This window comes from Talpa europaea (assembly GCF_964194135.1).
Source record: "Talpa europaea genome assembly, chromosome: 4".
NCBI lineage: Eukaryota > Metazoa > Chordata > Mammalia > Eulipotyphla > Talpidae > Talpa > Talpa europaea.
Genome location: NC_140070.1, coordinates 106,423,956 through 106,445,798, shown reverse-complemented (window position 1 = coordinate 106,445,798; position 21,843 = coordinate 106,423,956). Strand labels below are relative to the sequence as shown.

Genomic DNA, 21,843 nt, shown 5'->3' with positions numbered 1-21,843 from the left:
GGAGCCTCCGCACCTGGTAAGGGCCTGAGGGGGTTGGGCGCAACGTCTGGCCGCGCCAGAGGGCCGGGGTTCCCCGTCCACTCTGCTGCGACGGCTCTGTTGGTGCTTTGGAGCAGCCGTGGTCTCCAAACGGAAACTTTGATTTGTTTTCTTACCCAACGTGGGTCCTTAAAACTTGGGCAAATAAATACCCACTTTGCAGGGCAGCACCGTCTACCTGGCCCGCGGAGCGCCTGTTCTGCGTGAAGACTTGTGTCATGCTCCGAATCTCTGAATGCTGACACTCCAGGGCATAAGATTTAGACACAAAACTGTTCGTTTGTTCTTACCGTACTTAGGCCGAAAACCACCATTTTTTTCTCTTTTCAGGTGTTGATGTTGAAATATGCCTTGTTAGCATATTAAAATGGCAGTCCCCAAAGACGCCATCCCTTCCTTGTCGGAATGCCAGTGCCAGATTTGCGTGGAAATCTTAATTGAGCCATAACACTCCCATGTAACCACACGCTCTGTAATCCATGCTTCCAATCAACTGTCGAAAAGGCGAGTTTATGCTGCCCCTTCTGTCGCCGCCGGGTTTCTTCCTGGACCCGATACCATACCCGAAGAAATTCTCTTGTCAATATGGAACTGTGGGAGATAATTCAAAAACACTATCCAAAGGAATGCAAGCTGAGAGCTCAGGACAGGAGTCAGGGGAAATCGGTGAGTAAAACAAGTGTATTTATTGGCTGAAAAAAGTCCTTTAAAAAGTGACTCAACACAATTTTTTTTTCATTTACTTATATCTTTATTTTATCTTAATAAGTTTTATATTTTAGTGCAGTCAACACATTAATTTTTAAAAAAGAATTGAAACACACACACACAAAACCCAGGCTAGTAGTATTTGTCTAAATTAGTCACGGGAGTTTGGCTTTTATGGGCTCCAAAATGTCGATTAAGGTCCATGACAGGATTTATTGTTACAATACCCAGGCTGTGTTCAGTTGGTGTTTGTTGGGTTAAAAATTGATGGGGGCCTCCCCGGTGGCGCAGCGGTTGAGCGCTGGGTTGCGCAGCCTCTGCAGTACCGGTTCGATCCCCAGCCACCGGAAGATGGTCCCGCATGGCGCGCAGACCTCTCCTGCCGCCCGCTGCTCCCCTCAGAGGTGTGCTTGGTCCTTCTGTTATAGGACAGGGAGAGGGGCAGCCCAAACCCCGCAAACCTGCCTATTTTAAATGGGTTCTGCCATCCGCCGCATCAACACAAAACATAGGAGACTTTAATGGGAAGGAACTTTAATACAACTAGGAAACAATACAGGTAAGGCAAAGAGTCTAGTTTTTAAATGAAGCATCCAGAGTTACCCGTCCCCTCGTGGGTAAAAGTCCATCTAAATGGGATTGGCCCAGAGCAAGGCCCCAAAGCCTGCTACAAGTTTAAAGCATCTTCCAGTGGGGACCCACAGAAAAGGGTCACAAACAACCAGACAAGCCCGGAAGGAAAAGAGCAAAATCAACATCAAGATAAAAGCTGCCATTGTCACCTCCCCACGGGTCTCACCCACATCTGTGTCACCCAGTCCACGACCAAAAGACAAGCACAGTTTCTTTACGTGTCTCTAGGGTCCATGCGGCTCCTCCAGGTCTCCTTCTGGCTCCATCCTGCTCTTTCCTCAGTCTCTTCTTCAGCTTTTCCTCTTTCTGCTCAGCTCCACCCTCCCTTGGGTGGGGCAGGGAACCTCCCCCTTTCCTGGGGACCACCCTGTTACACTTCTGCTTGCTGTGCTCCCCGCTCTGGCTCTGGTGAATTCTCTCACCCTCCCGCGCTTCTGACTGTACCCAGTGCTTGTATAAATAAATAAATAAAAATAAATCTTAAATAAAAAAATAAAAATTGATGGGAGGGGGCCTCCCCTGGTGGTGCAGCGGTTGAGCGCTGGGCTGCGAGGCTGCCCGCAGCCTCTGCAGCGTAGGTTCAATCCCCAGTCACCAGCGAGGGTCGCACATGTAACAGAGACCTCTCCTGCGGCCCCCGCTGCTCCCCTCAGCAGTGTATTTCGGCTGTCTGCCTGTTCTGTTCCCTGCTCTGGCTCTGGTGAATTCTCTCACCCTCCTGTGCTTCTGACTGCACCCAGTGCTTGTATTAATAAATAAATATTTAAAAAAATTGATGGGAGGGAAGAACGGGGATCCAGCCCACAAGAATTGCCTATGTAGAGCCTTCAGTTACTAAAAACGTCTATAAATATTCACAGATGAGCAATAGTGTGTGTGCAGCAACAGCAGAAGTAAGGAAGGTGCTGATTCCTATGTTAATATTTCTTTTATTTTCAATTCCTTTCTCTCCCCCCTGTAATTCATATATTTAATTAATCTTTAACTGCAGTGAGCCTAAAATAGCTTTCTACTACCAGTTCCTTCTTGTTCAATCATTTTTTAAAAAGGTTTATTTATGCATTCAAGAACTGGGGTATAGGCCAGAGGTGTGGGGGTGGGAGGGGGTGAGAGGATTCACCAGAGACAAGAGTGGGGAACAGAACAGGTGGATCTACTGAAATACACTGCTGAGGGGAGCAGTGGGCAAGAAAGGAGAGGTCTGCTGCACCTTGTGGCCGGTGGGGATGGAACTGGTGCTGCAGAGGCTGGGATAGCTTCACAGTGCTGTGCTTAACCCCTTGTGCCACCAGGGAGACCCATGTTCAATCATTTTTATTCAGAACCTCCCACAGTGTGCACTTAAGACCTATTCAGTGTGCCCCAAACCTGATACTTGACTCTTAACAGATTTAGTCACTCATGTGGTTATAACCCCATGCAGTGTTTCTCCTCTAGGCTTTTAATATGGTGACTATGCTCTGGTACAATTACTCTGTTTTGAACTATTTTTATTTTGGTAAATATAATAAAATTTGCTATTTTAATTGCATTTTTAGCAATAGTTGCCTTTTATTAAAACTTCTTCACTGAGATACTAGCATACAGTTGATCCATTAACAGTGTTCCCAGTGGCATTAACTGTTGTGCAACCATCACACTGTTTACAAAACTTTCATCACCCTAGACAAATTCTTTAACCATTAAGCAATGATTCCCTATTCTCCTGACCCTCCACCCCCCAGTTTCTAATCTACTTTAAGGAGATTTAAACAATCTTAACTGTTTCATATAAGTGTATTCATATAATATCTGCTCTTTTGTATCTGACCTGTTCACTTAGGAAAATATTTTAAATGTGCAGGTACATTGTAGCATTTATCAGCACTTCATTCCTTTTTATGGCTGAATAACATGCTATTTTATGGATAGATTTTATCTCTTCATTTAGGTTGTTTCCACCTTTTGGCTATTTGAATAGTGCTGATATGAACATTCATGTTCATGTATTTGCTTGAATACATTTTCAGTTCTTTGTGTTTATACCTAGGAGTGGAATTACTGGATCATAAGGTAATTCTGTGTAGCTTCCTGTGGAACGGCCAAACATTAACATAGGACTACACCATTTTATACTCACCAGCAATCTGTAATGTTTGCAGTTTCTCCCCACCCTCACCAATATTTGTTATTTTCCTCTTTTTTTAAACTTTCCTAGAAGATGTGAAGGATATCTTAGTGATTGTGTGTGTGTGTGTTATAACATACAAAACAAAATTCACAGTTTTAACCATTTCTTTTTAAGATTTATTTTATTTATTTTTGCATATAAGAGCTGGGGTGTGTAGGCCAGAGGTGCAGGAGGCGGGGATGTGTCTGTGTGTGTGAGAGAATTCACCAGAGACAGAATAGGGAGCAGAACAGGCGCATCTACTGAAATACACTGCTGAAGGGAGCAGTGGGTGAGACAGAAGAGGTCTCCTGCACCATGTGGATTAGCTCCCTGGGAGGGGGTGGTGGGGGAATCAAACTCATGATGCTGCAGTGGCTGCAATAGCTTCATAGTGCTAAGACTTAATCCCTTGCGCCACCAGGGAGGCCCAGGTTTAACCATTTTTTAAGGGTATAGTTCAATGACATTAAGTACAGTCACCTGGTACACAGCTTTCACCACCATTTACCTCCAGAACATTTTCTTTTTCCCAAACTGAAACCCCGTAACAATCCCTTCTCCCTCCAATTCTTAAAAACCATTCTGTTTCCTGTGTCTATGAACTTGACTACTTTAGGTACTTCATATAAATATCATCCTTATCTTTTTCTGTCTGGCTTATTTCATTTAGCTGAATGTCTTCAAGGTTCCTCCGTGTTATAGGAGCTGTCAGAACTCGTTCCTTTTTTATGACTGAATAATATTCCACTGTATGTATTTACCACATTTTGTTTATCCAGTCTGTTGATGAACACTTTGGGGTTACTTCTACTTTTTGTTGTAAATAATATAAAATGAATGAATATTCATTTCCTATGAATGACAACATCCTGTGAATATTGATATATATACAGCTTAAGTATATATATCTGCTTTCCATTTTATTTATTTACAAAGAAAAGGCTGCAGTCCATCTTTTAAAATTTTTTGAAGATCTCTTGACATCACAGAGATTATTGATAGTACACTCTTACACTTCTATGACAAAAAAAATTTCATGAACCAAAACAAAAAACCCAACCTCCGGAAAAAGCTTATAAAACTAAATAGGAATATCAGCATTAATAGCTGAACAGATGGTTTCACTCATAGCAGGAATTTAGAAAACCTAAATAAGGGACCAGGAAAAAGACTAATTAATACAAAGTAAAAATCAAAATCAACAAGCAACTATAAACCAGAGACACTTTACGGGGTGGGGGGGAGAGAAAGGACTAGGGTCAAAATAAGGGGGGGGGGGTGCAATTGTATGGGGAATATAACCAAAATGAAAATGCATACATTGTGCAAAAATGAAAAATGATGTAAGAATTATATAAAATAAAATATTAATTAGAAAAACTGGAATAATAAACTAGTTTTAGGGAAGTTTTATGAGCCTTAAGAAAGATAATAGATATAAGTTATACTATTGGGTGGCGATACTTGCACGTTCCAAGTGATAAATAAATGTTAACTTTCACACAAAAAAAAAAGCTGAACAGAGAAAGGCATTAAAATGCTTTAATTACAATATGAGGATGATAAAATGTGTGGAAACTGAAAATTTACAAACCTTAAAACCTGGAACCGCTGACTATTCAGAAACTACGCAGATGGATCTTGAGTAGTGAATAGCAGAAAGGGCTTGTGGATAGTCTGTACTGTCTAAGCTGCTCTCATGCCACCCATCTTCAAGGAGAACCTGATATTGGTTAGAGATTGAGCCAGGCTAATGCTGGCAGCAGATCCTATGAGGTAACCTGCCTAAATGTAGGTCCTTCCACTGGGTTGCCAGTTTTGATCTGTGCGCTACGCATCTGACAGATCTCATTGATTTTGGCACCTTGATGCTTAATAATGCAGCCAATCAAATCATGTGGAATGGTGAGTTCATGAGTAGTAGTCTGAGATGCATCCATACCTGCACGGAATCTGGTGTTAACCATGTGTCATGGGAAAATGAGACTTGCATTGCCAACTGATCCAGCTTGGTCAAGTCTGCCAACTGTAGAATGGCATACTGTTTTTTAGTGGTATAGGACTCTAGAGGTGGCTCTGCAAGAAAAGGTTGAGACATATGGATAGGGTGTTATGTACCAGTAGGGATGGTCACTCCCTTTGCCCTTCGAGGGTGTCTCCAACATGACCATGCAGATCTGTTTCACACGCTCAGTGATGGATTTCAGAATGCCAGCAATAGAGATGGCTCACTTAATTGAATTGGGGAGCATGTCCCTGTCACCTGAGCTAGAGTCCCAGTACTCATAGTTTGTTGATCTATGACCGCCTTTCCCGCTGAGAGAGCCACACTGGCTAGCAGTCAGATTCCTGATTTCAATTCTTTTGGGCATATGCCCAAAAAGAAATTGCTGGACCTTATGGTAATTCTATGTTTATGTTTTGAGGAACTACCATGCTCTTTGCTTAGTTGTACCATTTTCCATTCCTACCAGCAATGAGTTCCTTTTATTTTTTTAATCCTGTCAGTACTTAGTACTTTCTGGGTTTTTTTTTTTTTTTTTTTGGATAGATCCATTCTAATGGGCATGAGATGTTACTTCATTTTGACTTTGGTTTGCATTTCCCTGATTGTTGAGCATTTTCACATGTTCTTGTTGGTCATGTGTCGTCTTTGGGGAAAAAAATTATTCAAATCCTTCACTCCCCCCCCCCCCCCGCAACCTTTGCTCATTTTTTAATACTTTTGTTGTTACTGGTGTTCTTTATACTGAATATTAACCCCTTCTCAGTTATAGTTTGCAGAACTATTCTCTCCATTTTATAGGTTGCTGTTTCACTCATTGTATCCTGTGATGTGTTGTTTTTAAGTTTGATGTAATCCCACTTAAACTGTTTTTGCATTTTGTTTCCTATGCTTTTGGTATTATATAGCCAATGTCATGGGGGCATTTTCCCTGTTTTCTTCTAGGAGCTTTATAGTTTTCAGTCTCTTTGTTTTTTTTTTTTTCCTATTTTAAGTTAATTTTTGTATATGGTATGAAATAAGGGTTCCACTTAATTCTTTTACATGTGGATATCCAGTTTTCCCAGTACAGTTTGTTGATGACAGTTGTTTTAAAGTTTTTGTCTGGTAAGTCTGATATCTCTGCTTATTCATGTATCATTACTGTTAATTTATTTTACTTTGAATTAACAATATTTCAATACTTTCTGCTTTTGTTATGCCTTGTGTTCTTTTTTTTTTTTTTTGAGAAAACTGCACATTTGATTATTATAATATGATAACTGAAAGTCAGATTCTTACCTTTCTGTGTGGCTTAGCTTTTTTCAATTTTGGATTGTTGAAGACTGTAATAGTCTATTTGTTTACTGACTTCCCCAAAGTATTTTTGCAAAGACTATTCTTAGTTGTGTGTGGTCACCGAAGTCACTGTGCCTTAGCTTGTATTCAGCTAGTGTTTTGACAAATTTCCTTGTACCAGGAGCTGAAAAACAGTAACAAATTCAAAACACAAAAGCACCTTAGTCTTGACAGATTGACTCAATAGGTTCTGAAGTTGTCCTTTAACATTTAGCCAGGCTTGCACTGAGTGCAGGGATCAGCCCAAGAGAAAGTTTAGGGTATTCTCAGGTGTTTTCTGAGCAGGGTCTTGCATGGTATATACAGGCAACCTTCTAAGTTCTTATAGTGAATGCTTTTGAACTTATAATAAGTTCCCAAAGAAACACCCCAGTTTTGCACCCCAGCCTTAGGCAATCTGTTTTATGTTTTAGTATTTTGATATGGATTGCAATGAATATGTAGATTGCTTTAGATAGGAAGGGCTTTTTAACAATAATAATAATTCCAATCAATGAGCATAGAGTATCTTTCCATTTATTTGTATCCTTATTCAATTTCTTACAGTTTTGTATCGTTTTACCTCCTTGGTTAAATTTATTCTTGTTTTATTCTTTTTATGCAATTGTAAATGGAATTGTTTTCTTAATCTCTCTTTCTGATTGTTTGTCAGTAGTATATAAAAATGCAACAGATTTTTATATTTTGGTTTTGTTTCCTACAGCTTTACTGAAATCATTTATTCTAATAGGGTTTTTCTGGTGCATCTTTAGGGTTTTTTGTGTATATTATCTGCAAGTAGTGGCAGTTTTATCTTTTCCTTTCCTATTTGAATTCCTTTTTTTTATTTTTCTTGCCTAATTTTTTTATGTTGAATGAAAGTGGTGAGAGTGGCCTACACTCCAAGTGGGCTACACTTGGAGTGGAGTGTCCCTCTTACTGAACTGGGAGGCAAAGGACAGGTTATGGCTCAAGTGCCATAGATTGTTGCTTTTCTTACAGATCGAGTAGACTGGGAACTATTTCTTCATTTGCTGTATGGTTTTTGGACCATTTCCAGGAACTTTATATGTCCAGTTTTTTCTATCTTTCTACATTGATGATTTTTTGTTGAATCGATCTGATGACTTCCTCTACTGAAGATTTTACTCTACTTTTCTGGAAATTAATCTTCCTTACTTTATTTTTGGTGCAGATTTCATTGGCATATAGCATAACACAAAAAAGTGCCCAGGGTCAGTGGATTTTCAAGTGGAACATGTCTGTGTAACCAGCATTCTGATCAGGACCCAGAATGTTAACAGAACTTCTGAATCCTCATTGTGGCCCCCATCTAATTTACTCATCATTCCTACTATCCTGATTGTCTATAGCATTTGCTTGTTTTTGATCCTTTTTAAAAATGGAATCTTGTATTCTTGTGTCTGACTTCGTTAGCTCACAATTATATTTGTGATGATCTGTGATATTTGTGGTTGCAGCTTCTTTATTTTCATTTCTGTAAATATTATGTTGTATGGATGGTAAAGAGTGGCGTAAATGCCATAGATTCTCACTTTCCTTACTGAGCTGTAGCGTAGTACACTGAGAACTATCTCTTCATTTGAGAAATTCTGTGTCCATTTGTATTGGGCATTGTTTGTCTACAAATACTGATTATGGATACTGGTACTGTGATCATTTTTCTACTTGTATTATGGTAAACACGTATATTCATTTTTGTTGGATATATTCACCTTTCTTAACAGTGGAAATTCATGTATCTTAAGAGTGTGGATAGAGTTAAATCCTTTTCTGTACTACCTGAGAATCTGACTTTGATTGACTTTATCTAACTTTGTTTCCCCTAAAACCTACTAAGGGTGAGAGTATCAATGAATATCAAGAAACCTGCTTTGTCCCCTTAACTGCCAGGTTTCAGAAAGCTTTGCTGTGGGTCACTCACTACCTCTTAAATTATCACACTGGCTTTATCCAGACAATTCAGGTTCTTTAAAAAGTAATTGTGGAGCATGCATATGTATACTTGTGCACATTACCAGGAAGCCAGTAAACCAAGCTTCTTGCTTATTGATTAATCCTGCCCATAGTGTCTTTGCTGTAGTAGGACTACTTTTATTTTAATACTCTATTATTTTTATCCCTGGTGGTACAAGGGGTTGGGACGCAGCCTACAAGGCTGTCCGCAGCCTCTGCAGCGTGAATTTGATTGCCAGCCAGGGAGCTACCCACATGGTGCAGCAGACCTCTCCTGTCTCGCCCGCTGCTCCCCTCAGCAGTGTACTTTAGTCAATCTGCCTGTTCTTTTCCCGCTCTGTCTCTGGTGAATCCTCTCACTCTGCACACCTCTGGCCTGTACCCCAGCTCTTGCGTGCATAAATAAAAAGACATGGGGCCTCCCCTGGTGGTGCAGGCGATTGAGCATAACTCTGTGAAGCTGTCCGCAGCCTCTGCAGTGCCGGTTCAGGCTGGCCGGCGAGGGTCCCATATGGTGCAGCAGACCTCTCCTGTCGCTCCTGCTGCTCCCCTCAGCAGTGTATTTCAGTCAGTCAGTCTGCCTGTTCTGTTCCCTGCTCTGTCTCTGGTGAAGCCTCTCACCCTCCCACGCATCTGGCCTGTACTCTGGTTCCTAAATAAATAAATAAATCTTTAGGGAAAAAAAAAAGACATGTATCCTCAAAAAATACATAGCATACTTTTTTTTAAAAAGATTTATTTATTCATATAAACACTGGGTACAGTCAGAAGCGCGGCAGGGTGAGAGAATTCACCAGAGCCAGAGCGGGAAGCAGAGCAGGCAGAAGGACCGAAGTACACTGCTGAGGGGAGCAGTGGGCGGCAGGAGAGGTCTGCGCGCCATGTGGGACCCTCCTCCGGTGGCCGGGGAGCTGCCGGGGATCGAACTGGCGCGCGGAGGCTGCGGGCAGCTTTGCAACCCAGCACTCAGCCGCTGCGCCACCGGGGAGGCCCCATAGCATACTTTTTTTATATTGATTTCTGTTTGTTTCCTATAAATGGTGTCTTGCCTTCAGTATCAGTTATTTGCCTTTTTTTTTTTTTAAGATTTATTTATTTATGCATACAAAACTGGGGTACAGGCCAGAGGTGCAGGGGTGCAGAGACAGAGGGGAACAGAACAGGCAGACTGACTGAAATACACTGCTGAGGGGAGCAGTGGGTGAGGCAGGAGAGGTCTGCTGGGGATCAAACTCATGCTGCAGAGGCTGCGAATAGCTTCACAGCGCTGTGCTTAACCCCTAGCGCCATCAGGGAGACCCTGTTATTTGCCTTTTTAATTTTTCTTAAGTTGTGTGTGGAACCATAGGTTTACAACACTGTGTAAGTTTCGGTGTCACACCTCAACAAATGTATATAACACACCATGCCCTCCACCAAAGTTCTGGTAGCCATTCACTCCCACCTAATCAAAACTAATGTTACCTTAATTGAAGAAAAAAAAAACAAAAACCTGAAACTTAAACAGTGTAAACCAATGTTGCAGGATTTTTTTTTTTTTTTTTTTAATTTACTTGGGCCTCCCTGGTGGCTCAGGGGCTCACCAACCACTGTGGCATGCCCCTCGCCAGGGAGCTAATCCACATGACACAGCTGCTCCCCTCAGGAGTGTATTTCAGTAGATGTACCTGTGCTGTTTCCCACTCTGTCTCTGGTAAACCTTCTCATCCCCCGAGTTCTGGCCTACACCCCAGTTCTTGTATGCATAAGTAAATAAAAATAAAATCTTTTAAAAAAATTACTATCATTAATGTACTAGAAGAGTTAAGTATATGTTTTCATGTGTCATTTTCTACCAGAAAACCTTTGACTTTAAAAAATGAAATTCCATAAAGAAATTGTTGTTGTGACTATTAAAAATTACCATTTTTTTAGCTTTGTATATTTGTATAATTCTAATAGAACACCAAAACTAGCCATAAAGTCTATGTTACCTATAATACTTTTTTCTTTCTTAATCTGAAACAGTTGATGACTATCATCCAATTCATCTATTAAGTAAACCTGGGGAATTGAGAAGAGAATATGAAGAAGAGATAAGCAAGGTAGATACAAAAACAGTTATTTCTTTCTGTAAAAATTCTCTGCTATGTTTTCAGTTTCCGACTTTACATACATCTTATGCTTATATAAATAATGTATATTGCAATATAAACATTTGTAATATACTTTACAAAGGCTCCCTCCATTATTTACATGTATTCAAAATAGTTACAAACTAGCTTCACTTTATACATAACTGGTGTTATGTGCTAGTCATCCCTAAGCATTTAATTATGAAAAATTTGTCTTCATATTCCTGAAACTAAACTTAAAGAATGGGGGAAGGGTGGTAGATATCTTATGGTATTTTAGTCCATTCGGTTTGCTGTGACAATACTGTATATTGGGTGACTTAAACAACAACCATTTATTTCTTGTAGTTCTGGAGGCTGGGGATTTCAAGATCAGGGTGCTGGCAGATCTGGTGTTGCGTGAGGACCACCAGTTTCCTGGCTCGTAGACAACTGCTTTAGCTCTATGTCTTCATCTGGGATTGTGTGGAGAGATAGATGAATTCATACCATCATTCTTGTTTCTTCTTTTAAATGTACTAATCCTTTGAAAGGGTGCCAATAACCTAGTTATCTCCCAAAGGCCCCACCTCTAAATAATACCACATTAGGAGTTAAGCTTTAACATAAGAATTTGGAGGGATACAATGAGTTTACATGAGGAGAGGATATAAGGCTCATTGTAAAGTACTTAAATAGTAAAAGTGCCTACAGGTGAAGCCCTGGTGCCTGCCCTCCTCTTTCCTGGTTAGTATGTAGAGCAGTGTCATCCAATAGAAATAGTGTGTCAACCGATATATCATTAAAATGTTTGTAGTAGCCACATTTTTAAAAAGATTTTTTTAAGAACACATGAAATTAATTTTAATGTTACATTTTGTTTAATCCAATATATCTAAAATACTATGTAGTGAATATAAAGTGTTATGTAAAGGTATAATTTTATGGTAACTATATACGTTACTGCATTATATAACCAGGTTTTAATTATAAAGTTATAGATAAAAGTTAATGATGGAAAATTTTTATCTTTTTACTTAATTTCAAAATATTTTCTGTATTGTATTTATAATACACATCAGTTTGGACTATTTACATTTAAGGTACTCAGTAGACACATGTAGCTAGTGGCTACTCTATTGGACCATGCAGGTCTAGAAGAAATAATAAATAATAAAAAAAATTGATAGTTGTCTAATGTCCTTAAGGATTTTATTTTATTTTTTTAAAGATATTTTTATTTGGGACCTCCTGCTGGCGCAGCGGGTTGAGCGCCACGTTGTGAACCTGTCTGCCGCCTCTGCCACACAGCTTCGATACCCACATGGCACGGCAGACCTCTCCTGCATCGCCCGCTGCTCCCCTCAGCAGTGTCTTCGGTCCGTCTGCCTGTTCTGCTCCCCTCTCTGTCTCTGGTGAATTCTCTCACCCTCTTGCACCTCTGACTGTACCCCAGTTCTTGTATAAATAAATCTCTTTTTTTAAAAAAGATGTTTTTATTTGTATACAAGAGCTGAGGTACAGGCCAGAGGCTTGAGGGAGTGAGAGAATTCACCAGAGACAGAGTGAGGAACAGAACAAGCAGACTGACTGAAAAACACTGCTAAGGGCAGCAGCGGGTGAGACAGGAGAGGTCTGCTGCGTCATGTGGGTAGCTCCCTGGCTGGCTGGGGATTGAACTCATGTTGCAGAGGCTGCGGATTGCTTCAGAATGCTGTGCTTAACTCCTTCCACCACCAGGGAGACCCTTAAGGATTTTAAATGAATGATTTAATCTTTATAACCATGCAGTGAGAATAGCTTCTAACAGGATGTTTTTGACTACAAATTTAAGAACAAAACTTAAATTATCTTAAACATAAGAATATGGTTAATTTTTGTTATGACAACTCAAACTGACTAAGAATTCCAGAAGTAGGGACTTCAGGCTGGTTTCATCCAGAGCTCTGGTTTCATCCAGAGCTTTAGCTCCACCTCTCTGCTGACTTCTGTCAGCTGGCTTTATCCTCAGTCTAATAGCAAGATGAATACAAACCTTAGATGTACTGCAACATGAGAAGGAAGAAACTCCATTCTCTTCCAATGACTTTCCTTTAAAGGCTAGACAACGCAGAAATCCTTTCAACACTTTCCCTTATTTCTCCTGTGCTCAAATTGGACCAAGAACTTATTCTGTAGTTAAATCTTTTGGATATCTGGAGTGGTTGCCTGTATTATTTCTTTCAGAATATGTAGTTTTAATGACCACAAGCGTGATGGAGAATCTGAGTTTGAGTTTCCTATTGGCCATTTACTATTCTAAGAAAATAAAATTGCTTTTTTATGTTATCTCATGTGTATATCATACAGTGACCATTGTTATGGCTTCTTCAGCACCTTTCCACTCCTGTCTACTTTGAGGATTGATTCACCACAGCTTCAGGAGTTGGCTCTGATTAATCTAAGTTCATTTTAATCTTTTCTTCCTCTTTGCTAAGGTCCAATTCAAGAATTTAGGCTTAAATTAGTCACCTGAGGCTAGGGGAGGTTGGGACTTAATTAAGTTTTAATTGGGCTGACTAAGAAAGGTTTCCTGAAAGAGATTTCTTGAACTACTGTGCAGAATTTTGTCTCTCCAGATTTGTACCTCATCTGGGATATTTCGGTTTCTCATCAGTTGTTCTTTTTTTCACTTTTACTATTCTTATTATGAAGTATTACAAATATACTAAGAAATTCAGAGAATTGTTTTTATTAATCATTTTTGAGGTGGAGGCAGAGCGAAGAGCCAATGAAGAAGAAGAAAACAAAGCCAGTGAAGAATACATACAGAGATTATTAGCAGAGGAGGAAGAAGAGGAGAAAAGACAGGCAGAACAAAGGCGAAGAGAGATGGAAGAACAACTGAAAAGAGATGAAGAACTGGCAAGAAAGCTAAGCATTAATATTGTAAGTTTTGGGGGAGATCTTTGAAATTGCTTTGACTATGTAGTTTCAATGATGTGAAGAAGCAATCACCATAACTAGAAGCTATTTCTGACATAATTACTCTGCTTCAAACAAAACTTTTTTGTGTATTTTTAAATCTTTTTTTTTTTTAAAGATTATTTATTTATTTTAAGATTTATTTATTTATACAAGCACTGGGTACAGTCAGAAACGCGGGAGGGTGAGAGAATTCACCAGAGCCAGAGCGGGGAACAGAATAGGCAGAGTGATGAGATACACTGTTGAGGGGAGCAGCGGGCGGCAGGAGAGGTCTGTGCGCCATGTGGGACCCTCCTTCAGTGGCCAGGGAGCAGCCGGGGATCGACCGGCGCTGCAGAGGCTGCAGGCAGCTTCGCAACCCAGCGCTCAACCACTGTGCCACCGGGGAGGCCCTATTTTTAAATCTTTTGTATACTGTTACATATTTATTTCAATTCCAGTATACTTTTAAAAACCTTTTTTATATTAATTTAGTAAATTTAAATTATGTGGGAAAGCTGTTCTGTGAAAAATGAAAGTTTCTGTTACACAATCTCTTTCCCCAAAGGTTACCACTATTAGTAATTTCTAATAACGTTTTTTCCTTGTATCTAAAAAATATAAGGATGCACAATTTTTTTTCCTTGCCTTTTTTCACTTGCTGTAAGTTAAGATACTTTTTTTTTGTATTACTACTAGTAGTCTTGCTGTAATTAAGATCAAAGGCTACAGTGGGACCCAGTGATTTGAAAGAACCTGGCAGAATCAACTGGAGCTCTTTTATAATGCAAATTTGAAGATCTATTAAATAGATTTATCTAAATCTAGTGAATCAGAATCTCTGAGTTTCCGATTTAGGGAATACTTTGCCCAGAGGCATCTAGGGAAATCTAATGCCTGTATATTTTCAGAGCCTCTAAAACCAGTTCCTTTGCTTTCAGAAAATACCTTAAGATATATGTATCAAAATGAAAATCCAGAATTGGGATTCCCCCCCCCCCCAGTTTTGAGAGGCCTATCATTCATAACATTATACCCAAATTTTAAATTCTGTGCAATTTTTGTATCTTTTCTTTTTTAAATTTAATCAGGAGAGCTTTGGAAAGGTGCACAATCAGAAAATTAAACACTGAACCAGTAGAGTAACAAATGGGATGGAAAAGAAAATATATCAAAGAGAAGAATCTGGGGTCATCTTTACATTTCTTATTCTTTCAAGAGCCTACTGTTCTAATCCTTCCTGTTTTCACATGGGATTGTAAGAGTAGATCTGTTGATATTATGTAATAGTTTTTGTTTTACTTGTGGAAGTATGATAGTGCAGGCCAAATGTCCCTTGCCGCTAATGATAATAACTTTTGTAATAGTATAGCAATAAATTTGAGGCTGTTATGGCATGTAAGTATTCATGATTTTTATTGATATGCACTTAAGTCTCCAGATTATTTGCACATGAAGCTAACTTTGATTCCAGATATGTTCACAGTTCTTTGAATATTTCCCTGCAGGTTTAGATAGTTATAATTGTCTGAAATTATTCATCAGAAAAACTTACAGGAAAAATTGGAGTGGCGCAGGGTGTTAAAGACAGCGCTATCAAGCTACTGCCAACCACTACAAAATGAGTTCGATTCCCGGTTGGCCAGAGTGCTAACCCACATGGCACAACAGAGCTCTCCGGTCTCACCCACTGTTCCCCTCAGCAGTGTATTTCAGTAGATCTGCCTGTCTGCTCCCCATTCTCCCTGGTGAATCCTGTTACCCCCCCACCCCGTACCTCCAGCTTACACCCCAGTTTTTTGTATGCATAAATAAATAAATCTTTTTAAAAATTTACAGATATTATAAATTAATGAGATTAGTATAATCATGGCTTTGTGCTTAATGTGAAGTAAAATGCAATTTAGACCACTTGAATGGAGATTTAATCTTGTTCATACAAATTTTAGTGTGGTTGGTATTTGAAGGATGTACAGAATTTAAATGTGAGCATAACTCATGAAAATTTTATGGATTCTGAACTAATTATAGTTTTTCAGATAGCTTATTATTTAATAAAATTATTTTTAATGTTTGTTATGCCTTTTCTGTTGTTACAGAACAATTTCTGTGAGGGAAGTGTCTTGGCTTCTCCCTTGAATTCCAGAAAAAGTAATCCTGTTGCAACCAATTCACAAAAGAAAAGTAAGAACAAGCAAACAAACACTGGAGATATTCAGAAGTAAGTGAAGATGACTATCAAATATTTATTAACCACCTACTTTATAATCAGTGTTTTTTGTTTATAAAACCCACTGATTATCAAAATTTAGTCTATGAACTCTGCATGAACTCCTATAGATGGTCTGAGATTGATGTTAAGTGAAAATAGGAGAGCTTCTTAGAGTTTATATTCTTGGCTGACAGATGTGAAGTCTGTCGTGATTACTCAGGATTTCCATGCAATTCCCATTTCCTCAATATTAGCCAGTTGGAGACCTTTCTCTAGATTTAGATTGAAATGAGAAAAGCTGGTCACACTCATTGAAAGAATTTACAGTTTGGCATCTAAGTCATTCCTGCACCCTCTTTTTCCCAATCTATGCATTACATTTCTTCTCTATCATACAGAAAACATGAGCTAAGTAGTCTGCAGTGAAGTGATTTGGTTTCTTCATAGTGCCCTCTCTAGCAGCAGCAGGTAGAGTTGATAGCTTTCTCATAGTAATTCACATTTGGAAGAGTTTAAGAACCACAATCTAGACTTCAAAAGCATGCAAATGTGTTTGGTTCAGCTGAATAAATGTGTGCAAGTTTGCCTCCTTCCAAAATTTATAGAAATTTTGGATTTTGGGAGTGGAGAGAAACACATTTGGGGGTAGGCTTAAATAAGGTGGTTACTATTAAAAGAAAAGGTAGATGTGGCAATGCCAATATTGTTAATAATGATACTATGAAAGTAGAAACCATTAAAAGGGGGAAATTATTGATCTAATTTGCTTAAAGCATGTAACTCAGGATTATTATACATTTAAGTATATACAGTGAAATGCATAGAAACAGACAAGGAAATGCAATATATTCTTTTAGATAAATTGGCAAAGCAGCAAACTAATCCCTTTAAAATAAATCTGGCTTTATCATATTGTATATACCATTTATCTTTCAAAGCATTCTAATTTTGGTAAAAAAATTTTTTAAAGGTACTTGACACCTAAATCTGAAATTGGGTCAGCGTCACAGCCTGAAGTTGTACAAGAAATCAGCAAAAACTCCATGTCTAAGGTATGGTGATGCTAAAGATGTTCTTAGTTGGCACTTTTAATAATGCTATTGGTTGCTAATACTTGTAGTTTCCTAACTTTTCTATAGCACTATAGCAATGGAACATTCATTCTATGCTAGAAGGCATCCAGCTTTTTCTCTGAAGGACCAGATAGTAAACATTTTCGACTTTTCATTCTCTGTGGTCTCTGTCGCAACTATATGATTATACTTTTGTTGTGTGAAAGCATTGCTTGACAATATGTAAATGAATGAACATCTCTTTGTTCTAATAAACTATAAAAACAAGGCTGATTTTGGTCCATGGGCTGTAATTTGTGGACCCCTGACCTAGATAATCAATTCAAACTGAATAAACCACTTCTGGTACCAGCTTCCCTTAAAATACTACAGGATGGGAAACAAAGGATGCTTGTAAGGCATCAAGCATATTTATTCAGCTGGTATCCTCACCTCAGAGCTCCTGAGTGACAGCTTGGAATTGAGACCATGGAGATGAGTATGATAACTGCATTACCCAGAAGCCCCATGCACCTTAAGAATTAATAATTTATTGTAACAACCCATGGGTGTAGCTTCTAGGGGTCCTGGTAAGGAATAAATCTAGTCAAAAAAGATAGGCCATAGAAGCCCCAAGCTTTGACTCCTGTTCAGTACTTAGAGGTTACTGATACTTTCCCAGTACAGTTGTAGTTCACCAGTAAGGATCATTTTTTTTTTTTTTTAAATATTTATTTATACAAGCATTGGGTACAGTCAGAAGCGCAGGAGGGTAAGAGAATTCACCAGAGCCAGGGCGAGGAGCAGAACAGGCAGACTGACAAAGCACACTGCTGAGGGGAGCAGCAGGCAGGGCAGGAGAGGTCTGTGCGCCATGTGGGACCCTTGCTGGCGGCCGGGGATCAAACCACTGCTGCAGAGGCTGCGGGCAGCTCCGCAGCCCAGCACTCAACTGCTGCGCCACCGGGGAGGCCCAGTAAGGATCATTTTTACCCTAAGTTATAGTAAAATAAGTGTCACTATGACCTAGTGACATGGGTAACATTCTACCTTTTTCAGGTTTCCAGGAAAATAGAGAGAGGAAAAGTAAACTGACAAAAGGGGCAGTTTCCTACATAAAAGTTTTGTTGACCTTTTACTTACAGGTTCCTAAAAGATTTTCAATTCAGGTAAGTAGTTTTATAGCACCTAATGTTTAGTGGATATTTACTATTTGCCAGACTATGTATTATCTTCTTCAGTCTTCATCACAACTACCAGATCTACAAAGTAGGCATCCTTCTTGTGTGCATGTGGCACACAGAGCTAAGTTGCTTCCCCAAGTTCCTAAGTACAGATGGTAGAGGGAGAATTCAAGTCTAGAAAGTAGTCTCCTTCATATTAGAATTGAGGGATACTAGGCAGAGGCTGTGTAACACAGGAATGTTTTTTCTGCTCTGGTGTTCATGCTCATAACAAAACTAGCAAACCTAGAATTTGTTCAATCCAAACCACATTGCTTTGTAAGAAATGCTTTCAGGAATGGTAAATATAAAGCAAAGTAGGTAAAAGAATAGATTTGAGGTTATTCTAACAACAAGGAGTAATTTTTATTCTGAAACATTTGCACTGCAACTTCTTTAAGTACTTTCCCCCGGTCAGCGCTAATGCTAAATCTTGACTTAACCTAAGAACTACAAGTGAGAAGAATTTTATACTGGCTAAAGCAAGAGTTCTTTTTTTTTTTTACAAAATTTTTAACATCATTGTTCATTTTTAAACAATATTTGTTACCCCCCCACCCCCCCCAACTCCCATTAAGCAAGAGTTCTTAACCTAAAGTCTAGGATTAGAATCCAGGAAGTGTGGGCCTCCCTGGTGGCGCAGCGGTTGAGCGCTGGGTTGCGAAGCTGCCCGCAGCCTCTGCAGCACAGGTTCGATCCCTGGCTGCTCCCCGGCCATGGGAGGAGGGTCCCACATGGTGCGCAGACCTCTCCTGCCGCCCGCTGCTCCCCTCAGCAGTGTACTTCGGTCCTTCTGCCTGCTCTGCTCCCTGCTCTGGCTCTGGTGAATTCTCTCACCCTCCCACGCTTCTGACTCTACCCAGTGCTTGTATAAATAAATAAAAATAAATCTTTGGGGAAAAAAAAAAAAAGAATCCAGGAAGTGCATAAACTTAAAAGAAAAAGTTTATGTTCACCTTGCTGTCATTTTAGTGTTTCTATTAAAAATTAGACAATAAACCGTAATATTGTTAATAGTACACCTTGGCTTTATCAATAGAAAGCATAGGTTTTTATCAAATTACATTTGTTAAAGATCTCTTAAAATATCTTTCATATTTATACCTACTTCAATATTACAAGTTAGTAGACTTGCTACTAGATCATATTATTTAATGTTTTCATATACACATTATTATATCTATTTTAACATTTTAAATAATTATGCTGCAATATAAATTTTTCCCTTAGTATTATAGTGTAATTGACATTAATTTCAGACATACAACATGATTTGTATGTATTGTGAAGTGATTACTATAGTCTAGTTAACATCTGTCACCATATATAGGTATAATTTTTTTTCTTGTGATTAGGATTATTAACATGCTGTTTTGATTACTATGGCAATGGAGTTTGAAATTAAGGAACATGGTGCCTATAGCTTTGTTGTTCTTTCTCAAGATTGCTTACTCTCTTGGGTCTTTTAGAGAAAGTAAGAGAGAAGTCAGGTCCTAGTGCCTGCTATTGGCAGTATGTAGAATCTAGTTTGTGGATTTTGAATGTAGGTTTTCACAGTGAAGGAAAGAATGCCTTAATCTAAATTGGCAGACAAAATGAAAATACTGTAGAGAATTATATCTTGGGGCTTCCCTGGTAGTGCAAGGGGTTAAGTCTCAGCACTATGAAGCTATCAGCAGCCACTGCAGCACCACTTTGATCCCTGGCCAGGGAGCTTGACCCGCCTGGCTCAGCAGACCTCTCCTTGTCTTGCCTACTGCTCCCCTCAGCAGTATATTTCAGTCAGTCTGCTGCCTGTTCTGCTCCCCACTCTTCTCTGGTGAATCCTCTCATCGCCCCCACCCCTCTGGCCTATACCCCAGATCTTGTATGCATAAATAAGTAAAATAATCGTTTAAAAAAGAATTACTATATTTTATTAGTAGAAATAATAACTGCTTTATAACAACAACTCAGCTATGGCATCAATATAAGGTATATATTATGACTTGATGTTTTTACTTGGTTCACTCTTTCTGTTTTCTATAGGAAACCGACAGAAGCAATGTAAAGATCCCTACATGGCAAGACACAGAAATTGTGGAAGATATGCCAACACTTTCTCCGCAAATAGGTCTTGAAGTTCAAGAACAAGATGCAACGTCTTCAGTAGAGTCACCTATGCCTCAGTTATATGCCAATGGTACAGAATGGTGCCATGAAGAAGAAGTCAAAATGACACCAAACAATCATGATGAAGAGTTACCTGTCATAGATCATGAGGAACCTAAAACCAGAGTTCCCTACTCTAGAGAAACTGCAGATAAGCCATGTGGCAAAACAAAAAGTGGGTGTGATATATCAGATATGAAACAAATAATTGAAAATAATACAATTGACATGGAAAATGAAGAGTCTCGCCTATTGATCAGTAAAGACATTTCCAAAAGAAAAAACCAAGAATCTTCATATGAAGCAGTCAGAGATCCATGCTTTTCTGCAAAAAGAAAGAAAATATTCCCCAAAGTTTCCTCAGACCAAGAGGAAACAGAAATTAACTTTACCCAAAAACTGATAGATTTGGAACATCTACTTTTTGAGAGACATAAACAAGAGGAACAGGACAGGTTATTAGCATTACAACTTCAGAAGGAAGTGGATAAAGATCAAATAAAGCCAAATCGGCAAAAAGGCTCCCCAGATGAGTATCAGTTACGTGCCTCAACCTCCCCTCCAGACAAATTGTTAAATGGACAGAGGAAGAATTCCAAAGATAGGAACTTAAAAAAACAAACTAATATACAACATACTAAACTTAGGAAAGGCTCAACAAATGAAAATTGGCAACCTTCTTTCAAGGTCCAGTTGAAACGTTCACTTCCTGGGAGAGAGATGACAAATTTTGCTAGAGATAATTGTAATGTACCTAAAAACACGCATTCCCTACAGTCTAGTAAGTCACAGAAAAGTATTTTTCAAATGTTTCAGAGATACCAAAAGTAATGTATGAGTGAAGGGAATGTTTTATAATCTAGTAAAGCTGGGTTGTGAAACTGTCACAGAATCTTTATAAAAGTTTTATTAATTCTTCTGCAGGCACATTCATTGTCTTTAAGTGAAGGATCGTGTGATTACTAAGGAAAAATAGACAACTGTGTTTCTGCCAAACTCAGTGGTAAGCAAGAGTCCTGACCCTTTCCATTCTTAATAACTGATGATACTGAGTTTGACAATCCTTATGAATATAAAAATGCCTTGTTAAACTGCCAAGAAGGTACTATTCTTTTTTTGAAAAATGCATGTTTGTAGCATTTGTTCACCTTTTTGTCCTGATTAGTAATCAAAGCAAGATTGTACCTAGTAGTTAACCTAGCTAAGGAGTCCATGTAGTATTTAAGATCTAAGTTTTCTTGCTGCTCTCCCCTGTATTTGTAGAACATTTGAAATTGCATCACCCATAACACTAAAGTCATCAAATTTTGATTTCTGCTTTAATTATTTTAAATA

General features: G+C 38.9%; 1 protein-coding gene across 1 annotated transcript; it reads left to right on the top strand.

The window, feature by feature from the left end:
* Positions 1-310: 310 nt before the first annotated feature.
* Positions 311-21,339, top strand: RNF168 (ring finger protein 168; the record flags this gene model as incomplete). Its single annotated transcript, XM_084231090.1, is given in 8 exon segments — positions 311-482; positions 485-676; positions 679-705; positions 10,839-10,915; positions 13,673-13,852; positions 15,970-16,091; positions 17,053-17,134; positions 20,386-21,339. Coding segments are annotated over 8 exon segments (1,710 nt in total). The 5' UTR covers positions 311-406.
* Positions 21,340-21,843: the final 504 nt, after the last annotated feature.